Here is a 13,179-nt window from a genome sequence, read left to right as displayed (position 1 = left end):
CTTAAGTAGCTAGTTTTCTTAAGTTAATATTTAAAACTAAAATTTATTAAGTGCATTACTTAAACATGTTTTCGGTAAAACAGACTGATTTAAATCTAAAACATTTTTTATTGGAATTACAAGCTTTGTTTTTAATTGACTTCAAATTGTATGATGAAAAAAGAATCTTATACAAGATGTAAAAACCACCATTGTATGTACTGATAAAATAATAACTTTATATATTTTTTAGAAATGTATCAAGCCTTAGTTTTACTTGTTTTTTTTAAACCAATAATTTCCAAATGTGAAGTTTCCTTGCAAAATTGTTTTCTTCAAACGACAATGATCAACAACGATGGATCTGTTGACCACATAATTACATGTAAACCAGAACTGTTTAATAAAAGATTTGTATCGTTTAATGAAACCCAAAATAAAAACTTCTTAAAATTGAAAAGCAATGGTATGTTGAATGATGGTGAAACAAAAGTTACAAAATGTTGAGCTTTGGAATTTAAAAAAACATTTAGTGATTATAAAAAGTAGTTTTTAATTTTTAAGATTTTGGTTTATAAGATAGTTGAATACTGTTAATCAATATATTAAACATAGTTTTGTTTTTCAAAATAAATATAATTTAGAAAAATTAAAATATAATATGTTCATAGTTTACTTTTTTTATAAACTAATGTCATAAACTATTTATATTATTTAAAATCTTTTTTTTTTCTGTTAGTAAAACAACTTTTGTATAGTTACAAAAATAACATATAATACCATATAAATGTACCTTTTTTTTGCGTTTTTGAGACATATAACTAAGAAATTTCAAATAACAATGTATTTAAAAATTTATTTTAGTCTTCTTAAACTTTTTTTACATAAAAAAGACTTCTTTTTTTTGTTGGTACAAATAAAATAGTAATTTTAGTCTGAAATTATACAAGTAAAAAAGATAACAAGTGTCGTAGTTTTATGATAACTATCTTTATGACTACTTGTTGATTAAAAATGACTGATAAACAATATCCTATTTTTTCATCTCGCTAGTTACTAGTTTTGTTTAAACTTAAATTTATAAAACATTTTACTATATATCCTACTTAGTTTTAAATACTTTAAAAAATAAAAGTATTAAAAAATCTATAGTATTTTATTCGTTATTATACAAATTAAAACGACTTTTCTTAGCTGCTGCACAAAATTCAACTAACAGAAGTTGCTTTGAACTAACAACTTATAAGGAATTTCTGGAAAAACTTCAAAGTTATCAAAGTTTGCCGACAAAGAAAATTATTCTTAGAATTAAAGGTATTGTTAGTCAACAGTCAAACTTTTCGTAAAATGACCTTAATCGACATTTGTAGAACATATATAACCTAGCTTACTACAACTAAATAAAATTTTAAAGCTAGAATATTTAGCTACACTTGAAAAAGTACTTCTACTTAATAGGAATTGTTTACAAACTTTACTTAAAAATATTTTTTAAGTATTTATTTTAGATTGAACATAACGTTTTATCTTCAACTAAGTCATTTAAAATAGTCTAAGAATCTCTCTACTCTATTAATTACTATTCTATCAATAAAAAAAAACTACTTTTTACAAAATTTCCAAATAATTTTTAAAAAAATAAATAATCTATACTTTAGTCTTCAACTTAATGCGTAAAAACAATCAAAAATAGCCAATCTATTTAAATACACGTTTTAAAAACAAAGACTTTAACAGAAATACAAGAGCCTGCTGACTGTTATGAATGGAAAAAACTCATTCCTGATGCTAGAAACGGAATCTACAAAACTTCTTTTCCCAGCCTTCACGCTGACCCGGTTGAACTATACTGCGATATGACCAGTGAAAAAACAGGTCTAACGGTTCGTTCGTATTGTTATTTCAAGTTTTAGTTTAGATTTTTTTCTTAAGTTACTTTAATGTTAAAAGCTTTTCATGATTAATGTTAACTGCAGTTAACTTTTAAAATTTTTCATCCTTCTCATGCTCTTTTTAAAGCTTTAAGATTTTAAATAAAAATTTAAGGCTTTGGTGAACTCTCAAAAAAAAAAAAAAAACTGAAAAAAAATTGCAACATTAGACAATTTTGTATATTTTTTACGCTATGTATTTATTTTTATACTTTCCTCTATTTTATCACACATATGCCAAAGTATAATGAGCTATTCAAAATACCTGTTAAATATATTTGTACATTTATTAGTTAACTTTATTCTAAGTTTACAATAAAAAGATCGAAAATTAACATAAATTCACTTAATGTTTTTTCTTTTTTTTTTGATTTAATCTTATAAAAATTACTATAAGTGTTACGATATCAAACTTATAACTGACTACAGTTTGTATTAGCTATAATTTTAAACCTTTGAGTAGATAAAATATAAACTTTGGAGGTTCAATGAAGACAGTAAACTAATTTAACCCGTTTTGTATTAAAAAGCGTTTAACAATTAATATAAGTTAACATCATTTTCACAAAACAAAAACTATAGGAAGAACTTAACAATAAAAAATTAACAATACTTGATAAACGGTTCAAATAATAAAATTATATAAAAAACTGTAACGTACTACTTATTTAAGATAACAAAATATCTTTGAATAAGTGATATATTTTTTAATAAAACAGTTATCTACAATTAATATAAAATAATAATGTTTTTTAAAAAGCGTACTTTATCTTACCTGTATCAAATAAACAATAATTAAAACTCTACGTGCTTCTGGATAATGTTTTTAAATATTACAACATAGTTTAAGATTTTAGTAAAGTCATTATATCTTACTTTAGATTTACAATTTAAATATGCTTTAATTTTTAATTGATACTTTGTTTTTCACGTATACAGATATGAGCATTCTAATAATAGTTATGCTGTATCACTTGTGTTTTTTATACCAAAGTTTAAGGTCTCTCAAGCGTCCTAAATGTGTTGTTTTTTCTATCTACACTTATGTTGTTACACATTTTTGACATACATGTATGAATTTTACAACTAAATGAATATTAACCAAAAACTAAGAAACATTATTGTACTTTTAACTATTTTGAATGATTTAGGTAATTCAAAAGAACTTTAATGGAACTGGCAGCCTTAATCGATCTTGGAATGAGTATAAACATGGTTTCATATTAAAGTCTGACGAATTCTGGCTTGGTCAGATAACTTGCATTAGTTTAAAAATTTCTTAGTTTTTTTTAGTTTGTGCTAAAATGAAAAGGTCGAAATACTTTTAAATATAAACAGTAAGCATCTTTTAAATTTTTCTTTACGGTACAAGTGTAAACTTCTAAAATGTGATATTTAAATTATTTTGACCTTTTCATTTTAGCTACAAAATTGAGTTGTTTTTTTGTTAGTCAGTACTGCATAGTGCACAGTGTACATTATAATAGTTTTAACTTAAACCTTGTTGAAAACCATTAACTCTAACTAGATTTTTTTCAAAAAAAAAAAAAAATTAATTATTTTCTTTAATATATTTTATTTGATTCTTAGTTTAATATATAAAATTTAAGATTAATTAATGCCATACAAAGAATTCATATAAAGTACAAACTTTTATTATAACTTGTTCAAATAGACTTATTTATTATTAAACGTTTTTATACTTTAAAATTTACAGTAGAATTAATTTAACTTTTCTATTTTATTTACTACATAAATTTCCCATAATTTTCAAACGGATTACAATAAAATTATTTAGTTTTTTCTAATATAATAACTTTTTCAAAAACCTTAAACTTAAAGTCTTAAAATGTCTACTAGACCTTTTAAAAGATTACATATAAAGTTGTTGTTTTTAACTATTGCTATCAAAATATTACTAATATAAGTATTTGGGAACGGGTCAAAATTGCACGAAAACAAATTTGCACGAGGGGACTAAATTGCACAAGAGGACTAAATTGCACGAAGACAAATTTGCCCGAAGGGTCAATTTTGCACGAGTGACTATTTTGCACGGAGGGTATTTTTTGATCAAGAGTATTAAAAAAAAAAAAGTTATAAAAAATAACAGAACAAAAAAAAAAGATAAATTAATAAAAAAAAAACAAGAAAAAAAAACCGACCGAGGCTAAGGGTTAGGGGTAACAGTGATAGTAAAAATAGAAATGAAAATTAAACTAATAAAAATTTCTATTGAAAAAAAACAAGAAAATAAATAAATATAAATTAGTTAACTAAAAAAAAAGTTACCGACCGAGGAAAAGGGTTAGGGGTAACAGTGATAATAAAACTAAAACAGAAACAAGTAATAACTAATAAAAACTACTAAAAAAAAACATTAAATTTTAAATTAACATCTCTAATAAAACAAATATGTTTAAAGTTTAGTGAAAAGATTTATTGGTATAAAATTAGTCATCACAAGTTGTGCTTTTAATAAAGTTTATTTCATGATAAGTAGTTATAGAATAGAAAACTCAAAACTTCATACTATTTTTTTTAAATTTCTATTTACCTAATTTTAAATAAGTATATGTATAATTTATGTTCTAAAACTATTCTTTATTCTTTGAATAGTTTAATTTTCTTATTCTTGACTAAAACATATAACAATTTTAAAACAAAAAAAGTATAAGTTTTTAGAATAATTAAACAAGCAGGTAGTGCCAATAAAATAAGTATTTAATATAGTTAAAAAATATTAATTGTAGTTTCATAATTAAGTTCGATAAAAATAAAATAAACTTTATTATAAAGCGAAAAAACCTAAACTCATACTAAACATTTTAAGTTCAAATAAGGTTATTTCGACAAGTTGGATTTTAACTTAGTTTTGTTACCCTTCACCTTTAAAAGTAGCATAAACATTAGATTAAGTTTTAAGCTACAGTTTATAGAAAGTTTTATTTGTAGGCTTATCGAGAGTACATCAATTAACAAAAGCAAATACTTACCAACTAGATATAAAAATTGGTGATTTCTACGACAATGAAATATGTACAACTTTTTGGTATGTTATTTTTGTACATGATTTAAAAAGATAGATCTGTTAATTTATTAAAATTACAAACATAACGTTCTTGTTATGTAAAGTACATCCGTTTTTGTCTTAGTTTTTTGAATAAATGTAAGATTTATCATTATTAATTTTGTAAACCAAATAAGTTCATTTGTAACAGCCATTTTCATATTGAATCTGAACCAAACTATAAGTTATATGTTGGAAAATACAGCGGAAATGCAGGTTTGTTAGTTATTTAATTGTTTATTTTTTTCTAATAATAAAACATGTTTATAAAAAGTATTAATTTTTCGAAAGAATACTTTAAAATTAAATAAAAAATAATTTACATTAATTTTCTAGGCAATATTGATTAATACATTAAGTATAAAGTATAGTTCGATACTTTTAAATAATTAATGTTCTAAAACAAGTAATACACAACTTTTGATTGACTTGCACTTTTCTTAAAATAGGTAGTTGCTATGGAGAATTTGTATTGCTAAGTTAGTATTTTTATTACTTGCTCCTTAAACTTTAAATATCAAATCAATATAAGTAAAATTTAGTTGTTTCAAGCATTAGTTCGTGTGCTTTTCAATTTGTTTCGTTTTATTTGTGCATTTATATCGACCAAGGCCTATAATGTTTATTTGACAAAATGATTTGTAAATATTAAGAAAAAAAGACATAAATCGCGTTATACTTAAATTAATGTAGTATAAAACTCTGGATTTTTATATTCTTAGAAGGTTTTAATGCTGTATCAGCATGTAACTTGGAAAAATATGAAAGTATGTTATGTGTCAGATTTTCCGTCTACAAAACTAGTTACAAATTAATACTAACTATCGTCGAAGTAAAATATTTCTGTTTTGACCTGTATTGAAATGTTTAGCAGATTAACTTAATGGAAAGCGTGCTTACCTAATAAATCTCACTAGCCGCTTTGGGTTTTTTAATAAATTTTGACAGCTTTTAGAAGAACGTAGCTGCTCACAGACAAATTAGTTACAAAATTCTGATTACAGCCTTAGTTTAAATTTAAATAATTTTGCTTTGATAATTTAGGCTGTTATAACTTAAAAGTTTGTTTTTGACGTTAATAAACGTTTTTAAGATTAAATAGCCTTTTTGTACAAATTTAGAGTTGACTAGGCCTTAAAACTATTATTCATAAATTCGTGTAACAAGTTTTCCAACTAATGGATAAAATATGTTTACTAAATATAAATTATTAGATAAATAAATAAAATGAATAATGAAAATAATTTGAAGTAACATTATGCAGTATAGTATCTTATACAGTTTTTTTTTTTGCACTTAGTTAATGTTTTAAGTGTTAAAATATATACTTTTTATTTAATCAATGCATGTACTTAATCATTGTTAACATTAATATCCAATTAAAACTTCGAAGTGGTTTACTATCATAATAAGTTTTAAACTTAATTGTCTTAATTTTGGTTTTTAAACTTTTTATTATGAATACTTTACAGATCAACATGTAGGTATTAAAAACTAATACGAGGACAAGCGTTGCTATATTTTAAACACAACATTATTTTATTAGTTTTTAATCTAAACTTACCTTTACTTTTAATCTGCACTACTCTTTAAAGGTGATATAATGATAAGTCACAAGAAAAGAATACATAGTAATAATAAAGATATTTCAGAAAATAAAAACTGTGTGCTAGAAAAGGAAGGATATCGGTGGTTCTACAGCGGTAAATCATCTATTCTAAATACTACTGTTTATCATCGGAAAAATGATAAAAGTACTCAGGAAGAAACATTTCTTTTTAAATTGTTTGGAGCAAAAGTTTCATTAAGGAAAACAGAAATGTTTCTCAGAAGAGTTAATTAAAAATCAACGTGTTAAAAACTGTTTGTATTAAAAATGTTTTGGTATTTTTAGAAAGTTTATATGTTTTAATTTTTGCTTTGATTTAATGTGTTAATTTGGTCTGAACTCATATGCATAAAATTAATGATATATATTAAAGCAGGTTTTGAATCTTTTTAATTGTTCTATACTAAACAAACTTTTGTGGTAAAAAATGTATTTTTAGTTTTAAAAGTTTTTAACGTTTTTAACTTCGATGTTGCCTTTACAGTAGCTGTCAAAATCTATATCTAAGAATATTAAATTTAGTTTTAAAACAGTTATCTTTTTCACACTTAAATACTTATCATTACTAATGAACAATTAAAAAATTAATAAAAAGGTTTTTTATAATAAACTTTTAAGAAAATGATAGAAAAAGCCGATATTATATATTAACTATTATTTTCTACCAATTCAGTAAAGTTGTATAGGTTGGTATGTCATTTAGGTTTATTAACAAATCGTGATTTTTTTTCATAACTTCATAACTTTTAACAAATTTTAAACACTAAATTTAAAACAAAATATTAGCTACAGAGCAAAGTTTAAAATATTTTTTAAAAACTGTTCTCTTTAAACTTGATTGTTGTTATCTTTTAATGAAAATTAATAAATCGAATAAATAATGAAAATAAATTCAAACTACATTTTCTTTATTGAACTTATATATACTTTAGTTTTTGTTAATTTTTCGCAGAATTTATTTTTTACAGAGCTCTGTTGAAGTGTGTTAACTTGTCTAACACGCAAAAACATATGTCAGATCAATAAAGAAAAAGAATATAAAGAAATGTAGAAAATGTAGAGTTAAAATAACTACAAATTGTTTTTATTATATATTGCAGCGAAATTGCTTTGCTAGGATCTTTATTAACAAACGATTATCTTTTAATTTGAATATTTGTTTAAATAGGTTAAACTCATTCAATACCTTTCGTCATTCTAAACCGTCATCATCACTAATTTCCGAAGAAAATTCCTCATCAGAGCTAGTTTGATGCTTGGTTTTATTCTCTGTTTTCAGCACAAATTCTTTGTTTTCGCTGTTGACATGCTCAGATTGCTTTAAAAACCAGTCTGTGTTTTGATCACGTGACATCAGTCGAAGGGTCACTGCGGTCGGGTTTCCTTGCATTCCTAAGATGGCCAGGTTACCTTGCATTGCTACAGTACAGCAAAGTATCTGAAAAATTGAATATACTTGTTTTGTTGTGTAATACAAATGCGTACTTTTATCGTTAAAAACTAATTAAAAACAACATATTTAAACATTTTTTAAATTAATGAAAAACTTTAGAGCTTTAAATTTATGCATATCAAAAGTAATATAAAAACAAACTGGAACGTCGCTTGTAAAGCGAGCTATAAGAACATATTTTTCTAGATCGTACAGCGAAATACTATCTTCACATACAACAGCCTTTTTACAATTTTCAACTACATGCACTTGTAGATTGAGATTTGTTTTTCGCTTTATCTTATTGAACAATTCATTTTTGATTACACGCACTGATTTCCGGCTATCAAATCAAAATGTTATTTAAGATTTAATCAAGTTGAAAATATTTATCACCTTTCCATCGTAACTATATACATATTATAACTCTTTTTAACCATAAATATTTTTTTTAAATATATTATTGTTTAATATATAAATACTTACTATTGTACCATACTTTATTGTAGCAACGAACTTAAAAATGACAAAACAAATGATAAAAAAGCAACAAGAGACTAACTTAACGAGTTTCAATAAACAAAAACTCACACAAACGGTTGCCAAACTCTAAGAAAACCCGACTGTAAAGTAAATGCTACAATATCGGCCGAACCGCCAACATCAAGAGCACAAATTCCAGGTTCATCTCTTAACCTGCGCTCAACGAGGCCACTTTCCAAGTTCCAAACTGTTATGTAGGCCACTTTGTTCAGGCTGTCGTATGTAGGATGTACAAGGTGTGACCCGTTCTTAGTTATAACTGCCTTAAATTATTGTGCTGGTAAATATATCTTTTCAACCTTAATTCTTTTATCCATAAACAAAAGTCAGTTTATAATAGTTTATCTGTATACTAGTTCATAAAATTTAAGTACGTATATTGAGCTAAAATATATATTTTGGTAGTTTTTAAGTCATTCCAATTCAATTTGAGATTTTTAGTTTACTAATTGTAATTTAAAAGTTTACTACGCCTCTTTTTCGTATTTTAAAATGTTTAGAAAAACAAACCGAATATAGTAACAGTAGCGAATTTGGATCTTTCAAAGTCGTTGTGTGTCTTTCTTTTACAAGGCTTACAACCGCAAGATACTGTGAGTAAAACGAACACACTATCGTAGACTGGTCTTCACTAATTAGAAAAGTATCGATAGCTTGCGTAAATTCAAAAGGTGTTATTTTTGATGAAGAACACCTCGAAAAAGCACGAGTGGAGCTGTAGTCAAAATCCATACCGTTACGTGATCTTTGCTGAATAACATGTTATAAGTCGAATATACATACCAACGTTATCTATATTTGTAAAACTAAAAAAAATAACTGATACTTTTATTAACTTTCATTTACATTTGTTATGAGAAATATCAAAATGGAAAAAAATAAGTTTTCCAAGCAGTTTTTGTAATGATGCAACTCACTTACAAGCAATCTTCTTCTAAATGCCGCACTTGTATTTGATAGTTCGAAATTGCTCAACTTTTCCTGCTCTACTTCACATTTACCTAGCTTTATATCCTTTTCCATCTGTGAAAAAAAGTATATCCAAAATTTATCGAAATAGATCTAAGAATACCTAAAAAATAGGGAAAAAACCTTTCCGTTGTTCAAATTGTATAAGATAAATCCTTTTCTGTCGTGAGTAAGGGCCATCAAACAGTTGAAGTTTCTATTTTCATTGGCATCTAACACTGCATAGTCGTTAGGCGGGCAAATTGTTACTCCTTCGGTTTTAAGCATATTTTTGTATTTTTTGTTTACAAGGTCGTACGTGTAAATTGTTGTAAAAGCCTGCGTTTTGTTTATAAGTTTATAATAGCATGAGTTAAACAATTAAAAGTAAGTTAGCAATAGAGTATACAAAGTAAGCCTATACAAACTTGATAAATATTAAGTTTTTTTATCTAGTGGGAGTTGAAGATGATAAATGGTAAAAAAGCAACAGTTTACTAAACTTTAGTGGTAAAATTCGTTCGATTGCTACTATCTAAAATCTTAGAATTTAGACAAGTTAGTGTACTATAGAAAAAGAATAAAGCGTAATAACTGGTAAATAGTTTTCGTCTTTATCTAGATAAAATCCTCGATCACTGAGAACATAGACGAACGTTCCTCGAATGACTACAAAGTCGTTTTTTTCAGCGAGTCCATGTTCTGCGCTCACATTTTTCCCAGTGCACCTGCCTCCGAAGATGTTCCAAATTGTCAGTGGTCCATTAGTACCATTTGAACGGCCAACGATATACCTGACATAAATGTTTCAATCTTTGTATTTGTTAATATGTATTCTTGTTCTAAGGGCATAATTTACGTTTAATAATCTAGTCACGTTCGATTGCTTAAAAATACTGATACAAACACTTTTAAAACTTGTTTTTGTTCAAGCAACTAACTTGCTGTTTTTAACCAGCGGATAGAACTTGCTTATTCCCTGCATTTTTTTCCTAACTCTCGTTCTGCTGATGGTTCCATCTATTATTTTTGCTGCCAACTTGCAAATGTGCAAGCAGCTGCCGTTTTCGAAACCAACCAGACAAAACTGAAGGTCGGAACAACCACCTTTGCAATGTTTGAATAAGTTTAAACTTTATCAAAAAAAAAAAAAAATAACTAAGCTAAAGTTATATAGTTTCGATTAAAATAAACCTTAAGTTTGAAAACCTATATCTTTTTTTTGTTTAAAATATAACAACATTGACAAGACAGTTTGAAATAAATTTTGAGTGGGTCCAGTGTAAGTATGATGTTTATAATTTGTTTCTAATATGTTTTTCTTTTTCAATTAACAATTTTTAATCTAATTTAATAACTAAAATAGAATGATATAATCAAACTTATACTTCTAATAATATTGTAGAATATTGTATATTTAAAAAAGTTTGAGTTTATGTATTTTTTTTTTGCAATTAAGTACATTTAAAAAAACATAGCAAATTTATAGTAAAACATTTTATGCCATAATTAATTAAGAGTTTTTGCTTCTATTTAAACTGTTATATTTTTAAAGCTATACAAACCACAAATAGGCTTCTCAGAGCAGCCAGTAGACATGTGCTGATGCCTGCCATTTTCCAAACTCCACACTGCAATATCATACGAACATTTTTCCTGATTACACAAACATACTATGTGCGTTCCAAGGCGATTTATCATCAGATTAAAAATCTATAATGAATTCAAGCAGTAAGTTTAAAATTTTATTAACAAAAGAATAACTTAAATTTTACTATAAGTAAATTAATTAAATGTAAACTAAAACTGAAGATTTTAAATAAAACTAACTTTATTCATTTAGACCTTTATATAAATAAACATCTCAGCTTGTTTTCTATACTCGCTATAATACAGTATTTTTTACTTTAATACATGTTTTTTAAACATACAGTATCTTCTGAAGTTTTAAGTTGGGCAAACTTTGTTTTAAAAGTACTTTATTCATTTTTTTAAGGTTTCGGATTAATAATTGTCATATTTTTTTTTAACTCTTACCGTCCTATAAAAAACAATTACCTGATCACCAGGACATGCTGTAATAGTTTTGATGCATCTGTTGGACACATTGTCAAATATACAAAACTGTTGAACGTCATGCGCTCCACACTGCTTGCTAGTACATGCTATTACGTAATAATCAAATGAACATTCTACAAAGACTATTTGCGATTTTTTCTTTGGTAGCTGAAATTTATTTAAAATTAAGTTATAAATATACCGATTTTATAGTTATAGTATTAAAAATATATGATTGAGTATAATAAATGAGATGAAACAACTTTAATCATCAATGTTGACTAACTAAACTAATGGATTATATTGAGAAATTAAGAATTATATTAAAAATAAATGATACCAAAACTGCTGCTTTTTTGGATATAAAATAAGATCTAGAAATTTTATCAAATAAACTATTGAATTTTCACAACTACTAAGTACTTGCTAGTTTTTATTATATAAAAAAAGATATAGCTGCTAGTAATTAAGTAAAGAAATAAATTTTTCACATAAAAATTACAATATTCTGCGCTATAGATATAATAAAATGCGCTACACAAATAATAATATAATGGATGTAATGTAACTAAATTCAATTAAAAATAAATAAAATTGTAGCTTTTGTTAAACTTTTAAATAACCAAACTACTGAAGTCTTTAAATCTAACTCATAAACTTTAACTAATAAGTCTTGAAATATGGTAAAATAACTTGTTCAAATTTTTCGATGATAGATAACAGAGAAACGAGTTAATCTGTTAATGCTTTTTGTTGATCAAACTTTGAAAATAAGTCGTCATAAAGCTAAAAAACTTAACATAATGTTTATCTGTCAAAACTTTTCTTAAATTGTATTTCCAATTTTTATATGTTCTATATTTCCCTTTAACAAATTTACGATGTAGGTTCTTCTAAAATTTTATTTTAGTTTTTAATGGTTTTTCTTGACAAACAAATGCATGATTAAAATCTTTTTTTTGTTCGATAAAGAAAAAAAAAGTATCTGAAACTATCACAGTTTCTTTACTAAAATGTTTACTGGTTTGAAAAAATATTTTAGATTAGAACAGGGGTCGGCAAACTGCGGCCCGCGGGCCAAATGCGGCCCTCAAAGCAAAAATCTGCGACCCACAAGATACTTTTTAGCCAAAAGCATACTTTTGAAAAAACATAGAGATAAAAGGTTTCTTAATAAAAACTTACAACTAGGCTTTTATTTTAATAAATACTCTTTGAAAATGGTATTTTACTGCTTGTTTTGTTATATTTTTGGTTTAAATTATTATTCTTCTAGTAATTACTGGAACTATTTTAAATAACTGCGGCCTTCGAAGACTCTTTTCTGAATAAAGCGACCCGCAAGCAATTTTTTCTCAGAAAATTGGCCCGCGAGTTACAAAAGGTTCCTGAACCCTAGATTAGAAGCTACGAAACTTTTTTTTAACTTTTTATAAATGTTCAGTTTAATTATTTGCCAATAAAGCTGAGATACTTTTATTCATATTAGTTAAACATAAAAAATATCCATTCGCAACAAATGAATGCGTTAAGCTAAGATTTACTCTTCCTAGGATGTATGCAAGAAATCTTTGATTTAATTTTTAATATTGCATATCTCAATACATAA

General features: G+C 25.4%; 2 protein-coding genes across 2 annotated transcripts; one reads left to right on the top strand and one right to left on the bottom strand.

The window, feature by feature from the left end:
• The first annotated feature begins 332 nt into the window (after positions 1-332).
• On the top strand, positions 333-6,823 carry LOC145841493 (angiopoietin-4-like). The gene is made up of 7 exons (XM_082948853.1): positions 333-445; positions 1,174-1,293; positions 1,717-1,862; positions 3,062-3,158; positions 4,866-4,962; positions 5,132-5,196; positions 6,633-6,823. Exons 3-7 carry the CDS (start codon positions 1,836-1,838, stop codon positions 6,821-6,823), a joined length of 477 nt encoding a protein of 158 aa, XP_082804979.1. The 5' UTR covers positions 333-445; positions 1,174-1,293; positions 1,717-1,835.
• A 958-nt stretch (positions 6,824-7,781) lies between these two features.
• LOC145841492 (uncharacterized) lies at positions 7,782-8,425 on the bottom strand. The gene is made up of 3 exons (XM_082948852.1): positions 8,418-8,425; positions 8,184-8,364; positions 7,782-8,027 (listed from the first exon to the last, which is right to left on the bottom strand). Exons 1-3 carry the CDS (start codon positions 8,423-8,425, stop codon positions 7,782-7,784), a joined length of 435 nt encoding a protein of 144 aa, XP_082804978.1.
• Between the last annotated feature and the right edge of the window lie 4,754 nt (positions 8,426-13,179).

Source organism: Thalia democratica, chromosome 7 (genome assembly GCF_965202585.1).
Source record: "Thalia democratica chromosome 7, ktThaDemo2.hap1.1, whole genome shotgun sequence".
In the NCBI taxonomy this organism is placed as follows: Eukaryota; Metazoa; Chordata; class Thaliacea; order Salpida; family Salpidae; genus Thalia; species Thalia democratica.
The sequence above is the reverse complement of the archived record's forward strand: the minus strand, read 5'-3'. Positions and strand labels throughout refer to the sequence as shown.